This window comes from Delphinapterus leucas, chromosome 1, assembly GCF_059928025.1.
Source record: "Delphinapterus leucas isolate spDelLeu-1000000601 "Yukka" chromosome 1, BTC_Dleu_Yukka2, whole genome shotgun sequence".
In the NCBI taxonomy this organism is placed as follows: domain Eukaryota; kingdom Metazoa; phylum Chordata; class Mammalia; order Artiodactyla; family Monodontidae; genus Delphinapterus; species Delphinapterus leucas.
This window is the reverse complement of record NC_143129.1, coordinates 181,613,491-181,620,693: the sequence shown is the minus strand read 5'-3', so window position 1 is coordinate 181,620,693 and position 7,203 is coordinate 181,613,491. Positions and strand designations below refer to the sequence as shown.

General features: G+C 56.8%; 1 protein-coding gene across 2 annotated transcripts; it reads right to left on the bottom strand.

Moving 5' to 3' along the window:
- Positions 1–47: 47 nt before the first annotated feature.
- Positions 48–5,531, bottom strand: MAD2L2 (mitotic arrest deficient 2 like 2). Of its 2 annotated transcripts, none has more exons than XM_022598392.3 (9): positions 5,355–5,531; positions 4,940–4,991; positions 4,727–4,845; positions 3,204–3,275; positions 2,511–2,611; positions 1,608–1,702; positions 1,212–1,285; positions 621–713; positions 48–380 (listed from the first exon to the last, which is right to left on the bottom strand). In XM_022598392.3, exons 2-9 carry the CDS (start codon positions 4,977–4,979, stop codon positions 339–341), a joined length of 636 nt encoding a protein of 211 aa, XP_022454100.1. In that variant the 5' UTR covers positions 4,980–4,991; positions 5,355–5,531; the 3' UTR covers positions 48–338. The 2 variants fall into 2 exon arrangements, with proteins under 2 accessions (XP_022454100.1, XP_022454101.1); XM_022598393.3 differs by having other exon boundaries at positions 5,415–5,527.
- Positions 5,532–7,203: the final 1,672 nt, after the last annotated feature.

Sequence of the window (7,203 nt, the reverse complement as noted above, 5' to 3'; positions counted from 1 at the left end):
TTGGTGGAGAAGCAGCCTCCCTCCCCTCCAGGGAGTGACAGCCCAGCTCAGCCCTGGGGGCTCTTTATTGAAACAACTCACAGCACAGTATTTGAGGCAGCGCTGGCCAGCGGAATCCCAGGAGGCTGAGAAATTGAGGTCCCAGCACCTGTCCCTGCCCTCCTGGGGAGGATTCCTCCATGAAGGCAACCAAGCCTGAGCAGCCCCGGGCTGGAGGGTGGGTGGTCCATACGTAGAGGCAATAAGAGCACTTGGAATCAGAGTGACCCTGCAGCACTGCCCTAGGCTGGGCCCCCAAAGTGCGACAGCTGTGGCATCCACGGTGGGCAGGCACACCCTCAGCTGCTTTTATGAGCTCGCTCTTCCACGTAGAGCTGCATCTAATGGACAGGAACGAACGCCATGGTCAGGTGGACAGCCAGGGCAGCTACTCTGGAGAACCCACGGGGTCTCCGACAAGGGTGGGCTATGTGGCCCCAGCCAGGGTTTAAGGGAAAGAGGGAGTTGGGAGCCTAAAGCCAGGCATGCCCTGGTCATCTCCTCCGAGCCTTGATCCAAAAGCCGCCTGACAAGGCCTCAGCACACCCTAAATAAAGCACACTCGGGCCCAAGCAGCTTACCTTTAAGATGTCTGATGTCATGGTTTTCAGGGGTATCAGTCGGGGGTCGTGCATGTGGACGTCCTGCTCATCTGCCAGGATCCAGGGGAAGTCCTAGGGAGGGGACAAGGGAAGGGTGGCAGGGGGCTGGTCCATGGCCCGCCCTCACTTCGCTGCCCTCTCCCCTTCCGGAGCTGGCATCCTCAGACTCCGGGGAGCATCAGAGTCACCAGGGAATCGCTGGGCGTGCAGATTCCTAGGTTCCCCCACCGGAGAGAGGCTGAGTCCGTAGATCTGAGCTGGGCTGGGAGCCCCAGTGATTTAACAAGCCCCAAACACCAGTTCTGAAACTGGATCAAGGATCCCCTCCCTTGAGAACCCCCAATGAGCTGGTGGCTCTCCCTGCTCTCAGCGCCAAGTGCCCAGGTGGGGCGATGACAAGCGGGTGGCCGCAGAGCCAGCACACAGTGAGAGCCTACCGATGCCAGGCGCTGCCGTAAGAAGTGTAATGAATGCCCTGCCATAGGCACTGCCCTCGCTGTCGTGGAACTCTGGTTTTCGGAGCCTCCCAGCGGTCTCCCTGCCCACCCTCCCACACTAGTCTCATCTCACCTTGATGACCTGGATCTTCTCCATGTTGCGAGTGGCGGCTTCTCTCGTGTGCACTAATAATGTGAAGGTGCAGCCTAAAGAGGCCAGAGTTCGGTCAAGCCTGGGCCACCCATGCCTGCCGCGCGGCACAGCCTCTTCCCCCCTCCCTAGCTGGCTCAGCAGCCCCGCAAAGCAGAGTGTAAACCCAGTGTTCAGACAAGTCACAGTCAACAGGGAGACTAAAGCCCAGGTGGAGTCACCAGGGAAGCTTCCTGGAGGAGGTGGGCTTTCAGAAGAGTTCGAAAAGGCAGGAAGGAAGAGAGGGAGCTTGGCGCAGCCGAGTAGGGATCTGAGGACACAGACCAACACAGGTAGCCATGGAAATGCCCAGGGAGGAGGGGGTGGGAGTAAGCCCACCTGGGGGGTTGTGGTCCAGGACAGCATCACATACACTGATCTTCAGGATGAAGGCTCGGAGCAGCTGCTCCACGTGAGACAGCAGGGAGTCTGAGCTGGGAAGCAGAGAAGAGGAGGGTCTCCCAGCACATGGGTATCCCCCTCCCACCAGCAGGCAAGCAACTCTGGGAGCAGCCCTGGCGGTGCAGAGTCCCCCTAGTGCTTCCGAGTGTATTGACTTCTGAGGCCCTGGCTACCTGTCTCTACACAGTCGACATCATCTGGGGAGTTTAAAACCAAAGCCGAGTCCCATCCCAGGCTAATTAAGTCAGAATGCGGCGGGGGGGAAGGGGCACAGGGAACCCCAGTAGGTGGTTCTAATATGCAGCCCAGTCTGAGAACCGGACACAAAGCCGGGAAGGGACAGGGTTTGCCCGAGGCCACATAGCAAGTGGGGACAGATTCTAGTGCCCTGACCTCACCACACGAAGCTGGCAGCTGACCAGCCCAACACGCCCATCCAAGGTCAACTTCTAGTTGACTAGGGACTGGATGGATGCTTGACTGGGAAGTCAGGAAACTGGGTCTGTGTCCTGGCTCTGGGTGACCAGGTCAAGATCATCTCTCGGGACCCTGGTTTCTCCATCTATAAAATGAGGTTGGGACTAGCCATTCACCAACGTTGTGATTTTCCAGGTGTGATACTGGAGGGTCTCCGTGTAACCTGTGTGATGTCCACAGAGACCACTGGGCGGCCGGCTGTGACTCAGACACTAACAGGCCTCGTTAGGTCAGCACACCTTGCCATGTCTCCTCTCAGGCCTTTAGCAAGGCATTCAGGGGCTGCCTTAAAGGGGTGAGGGTGGCCGTGTTACTAGGGACCTCACACCAGTGAGCACGTGGATGGGGGACGAGGCAGCGCACCTGATGGACAGCAGCGGAGGCTGCGTGATTTCGAAGACGAATTTCTCCACTGGGCGGTGCTCCTTGTCCAAGATGACTACCACCACTTTCTCCACATCGTTCTGCAAGGACAGGAAGCCCCGATTCCAGAACTGGACACCCGCCTCCCCATTACCCCACCCCCCAGCCCCTGCCCCCTGCTCCCTGCCCAGGGAAGAATGGGAAAGGTGCACTCACGGCCCTGCTCAGCTTCTAGGCCCAGAGTCCCTGAGAGCCCAGAAAGAGGTTTGAGAAGTTGAAGTAGGCGCCCCCAGACATGAGTGGTACCCGCGGAGAGGAGAGGATGCCTGGGCCCTGCAGGGGTCCCAGCGTGTCCCAGGGAGCAGAATAAGGTAGAATAAGGAAGCCCTGAGGGGCCAAGCTCAGACAGAGCTTGGGGGCAGAGGGGGAGAAAAGAACAGGTGAGAAGGACCCAAAACCCTCTGGGCAGGCCCCAGTCAGCCAACTCCACTAACCAGGGCTCCCGGGCCCAGCACGCCCTGAACGTGCCCACATGTCCTGGGGCCTGTCCCTGGGCAGGGGTGGTCTCCAGAGTGCGGGGCACAGGCTTCTGGGTGTTAAGTTATGGGGACCCGGTATGGTCCCAGCATCACCCCATCCTGGAGCATGGAGGAGCACTGGGGGTGGGGTGGGCTAGGGGCCTGGTGCCCTCACCTTCTCCAGCAGCGGCTTGACGCAGTGCAACGTGTCCTGGATGTACTGGTTCAGCTCCGGGTGACAGGACATCTGCACACAACCCCATGATGGCTGGTGAGGCTGCAGCACTGATGGGGGAGCCATTGGAGACCCCCTCCAGCAGCCCAAGGGCCTGTCTGCCTTCGGAGAGAGGCGCAGCAGTTCCCTAGGGCTCCCCACCCAAGAGACAGACTTCCCATCACGAGGCTAAGAACTGAATTATCCACAGAGGGAGAGAAGTTAGAAGATCCTAAGAATTCAGTCTCAACATTAGCATTTGATATAGCATTAGGAGTTCCTAACGCGGGGTCACTGAGCTCCTCCAGAGTCTGAGAAGTCTTTAAATCGTGAGTGTTTGAGCATACAGGCATTTTTGCAGAGACGGGATCCAGAAATTTAATCCATTTTCGAACATTAAGAATCTGGAACAGACTTCCCTTGGTGCGCAGTGGTTAAGAATCCGCCTGCCAATGCAGGGGAGAGCCCTGGTCTGGGAAGATCCCACATGCTGCGGAGCAACTAAGCCCGTGCGCCACAACTATTGAGCCTGCGCTCTAGAGCCCGCGAGCCACAACTACTGAAGCCCGCGTGCCTTCAGAGCCGGTGCTCCGCAACAAGGGAAGCCACCGCAATGAGAAGCCCGCGCACCGCAACTAAGAGCAGCCCCCGCTCACCGCCAACTAGAGAAAGCCCGCGCGCAGCAGCGAAGACCCAATGCAGCCATAAATAAATAAATAGATAAATAAATAAAAATATATTAAAAAAAAGAATCTGGAACTAAGGAGTTGTGTGGCCTCAGGCTTAACTTCTCTGTGCTTTAGTTACTTCATCTGTGGAAGATCTCATTTAAAAAAGTGAGGATTAAGTGAGATAAGTACCTAGTACACGGTGGGTGCTCAGTAAGTGCTGATTCTTTTTTTCCTTTTCCTTGTATATCTTTTTGTTTGTTTGTTTTTTGGGTTTTTTCCCCCCCTATATATCTTTTTAAGCTTCCACCACCTTCCAGTATTCGGTCATTTATTCTAATATTTACTAAGTGCTTTCTAAGGGACAGGCACTTCTTGAGGCTGGGGATAGAGTAGCATATATTTACTGCTTTGTCTGCCTTTTAACCTAAAGCAACCCGTACAATTAGGGTAAATGAGGGGAGAGGGAAGGTGCCTGAGGTTTATAGGAATCCCCTCCCCAAACCAACCATTCACCAGCTTCAGGAGACCTTTAAAATACAAAGATGGGGGCCGGGGGGCTCTAATCGGAGGGCCCGGTCCCTAACTTCTAGCAAGGGGAACTCCCAGTTCAGAGGGGACAGAAGCAAACGCCACTGCGGTGAGGGGTGGGAGGTTGTCGGGCTATCGGCAGCTGCCGGGAACTAGAAGGCAAGGCCCGGCCGCTGGGGACTGAGAGGGCCGAGCCTGAAGAAGGAAGAAAGTTAAAAATGTCCTCTCTACCCACTCTGTGATACGGGGGTGACCCAGTGCACCCAGTCTGGATGTGGGGCTCACCTGGACAGGCACGTTGTACTTCTTACGCTTCTGGAAGATGCCCACGGGGTAAACCTCACGCACGTAGAGGATCAGGTGCACCGCCACCTCCAGGAACTCGCAGAGCACGTCGGCCACCACTGCGAGCGGGCAGAACCCGGTGCGCTCGGGGAAGTCCGCCAGCCCAGGACCTCCCTCGCCCCCCTCCAGGGTGCGCAGGTCCAGCCTCTCTACCTTGACCAAAGTTGAGGTCCTGTCGCGTGAGCGTGGTCATCCTTCCTGATACCTAGGGGGTGGGGCAGGAGCGGGAGCTAGTTCCTAAGGTCCCTACAGCCGCAGGGCCCGCCCGCCTCCACTGCCCCTCCCCTCCGTCTGGGGGGAATCTGGGCAGGACCGCCCCTCCCTTCACACAGAACCGGAGCAGCTGGGAAGGACCCCCCACGCTGGCGTCAGAGCTCGGAGGCATTAGCTGCGCCGCGATCAGCCTCTGCGCACTGGCCGCCTCGCCCTGCCGTCTCCTGGGAGTAGATAAGGCCAGAGCTGTGCCCGCATAAAGGGCACCGCCGCAGAGGGAACAGCTGGATGCGCAGGGCCAGTAGCGTGAAGCCGGACACGCGGAAAGCGAAACTAGGCTGGAATAAGACTTCACCTCCTGCCAGGCTGGATTCTTCCCCTGAGGGAATCCCGCCCTTCTCCTCTTCCCCGGTACCGGCTCCGGCCTCGATTCCGGATTCGGGGCCAGGCCCCCGCGAGGGAATCCACCGACCGATCACTCGCGCCTCGCGCTCAACCAGAGGCCCAGGCGCCGCTCCATGACGTCCGCGGCGCTCCGGCGGGTCCTAGCGCCGGCTTCCAGACACGCCCACCCCCCGCGCAGCCAACCACGGGTGCAGGAGGGAGAGACGGCCAGGGGGGCGGGGCTTGGGCGGGGCGGGGCCCAGCCTGGGCGCCGGTGTGATCCCAGGGCCGATGCTGCACCACGCCTCTTCCTTTCAGTTTTAGGTGGGCGCGAAAAGAGACAACTTTGGTCTCCAGGTCGGATCGCAACGTATTCCCCCCCCCCCAGGGCATTTCTCTCGCTTTAGGAGGCGCGGGAAGAGGTAGCGTACGTGTTGCTGGTGAGAGCCAGCTCGAGGTCACAGCTGGGCACTATGGACAGCGACATCTACCGCTAGCTCTGCAGTCACCATACCCGGAACCTCAGCTGCCCAACCGAAAGCGAATCCGCCGGCTCCGGGGCGGGGACAGAGGAGGGCCGGCGAGCACCGGGGACGTCCCCGTCCCCACCCCCACCCGGAGCCTAAATGCAGCCAGGCTTTACCTCCCAAGAAGGTAAAAACTTCCCGGGCCGTGCATCATAACAATAGCTGACATTTATAGAGGTCCAGCCATGTGCCAGGGACTGGGCTAAGTGTGTTCGTGGATCAGCTCACTAAATCCTCAAAACAATTCCACGCGACAGTTGCCATGATTGTCCCCGTTTTACATATGAGCCAAGTGAAGTTCAGAGGGGTGAAGTAACCTGCCCGAGTTACCCAGCTATTGGGGGAGGCGGTGGGCATAGTTGTCTTCTGCCACTACACTTTGCAGCTCGGAAGTCCCCCAGAGGCATGGACTCTGGAAGGGCTGAGAGGACCCTGGGAAGTAATAATATTAATATTAAAATAATTACTAACATGCATTGAACACTTAATATGTTTCAAGCACTGATTTCTTTAATTCTCTCATTAACCCTAGGAGCTAAGCCTTCATTTTACAGTCCCACTTTATAGATGGTAAAACAGGCTCAGAGATGTTCCCTAATCTGCCAAAATCACACAGTTGGAATACAAGCCCATTTCTGACTTCTACTCGAACTCCAGGGCTTCACCTTATTTTCAGCCCCTTTATTTTACAGATGGAAAAACTAAGGTCAGAGAAGTAGCTGAGGAGTTATGGCAACAAATCAGGGCCAGAAGTCCGGGGATCTTGTCTCTGACCTCCAGGGACACAAAAGCTGGTTAGGAGTCATGCGCATCTGCTGGTACACAGATATAGTTATAGGAATGTTTACCGTTTACTGCTTAGTATTGGAGACCTGTACCTCCTTCACCCCAGATGCTTTCAAACCTGCATTTACACACTTCTGATGGGGTGGGGGCAGGGGAGAGAATAACTAACCTAGCCCATTAAGCCAAGAATGCCAGCAGAGCATTTCTCAAAAGCAGTCCTAGGAAATCTGCATCAGGATCCCCAGGGAGCCCATTAAACGTCAGGAACCTGGGCTTCCCGGACCTACCAGATCAGTTGGGGTGCACAGCAGGGCACTAGCCCTTTAACAAGCTCCCAGGGGACCTGATGCCCAAGAAAGTGTGGGAATTGCAACCACAGTGGTTTGGGCTTTTCCAGGGAAAGTCTGCATTTCATAAAATTGCAATGCTTAACCCAATGGAATGGATGATTTATTTCAGAATTGGATGCACCTGGCAGCACATTTGGGGCACAGCAATCCTTTCCAA

Coding starts and splice junctions, on each gene's coding strand:
- MAD2L2 (XM_022598392.3), bottom strand. CDS start 4,979: ATGACCACGCTCACGCGACAGGACCTCAACTTTGGTCAAG. Junction 4,846..4,939: donor GGACCTCAACTTTGGTCAAG/GTAGAGAGGCTG, acceptor GCCCGCTCGCAG/TGGTGGCCGACGTGCTCTGC. Junction 714..1,211: donor AGAAGATCCAGGTCATCAAG/GTGAGATGAGAC, acceptor TCCCCTCCCTAG/GACTTCCCCTGGATCCTGGC.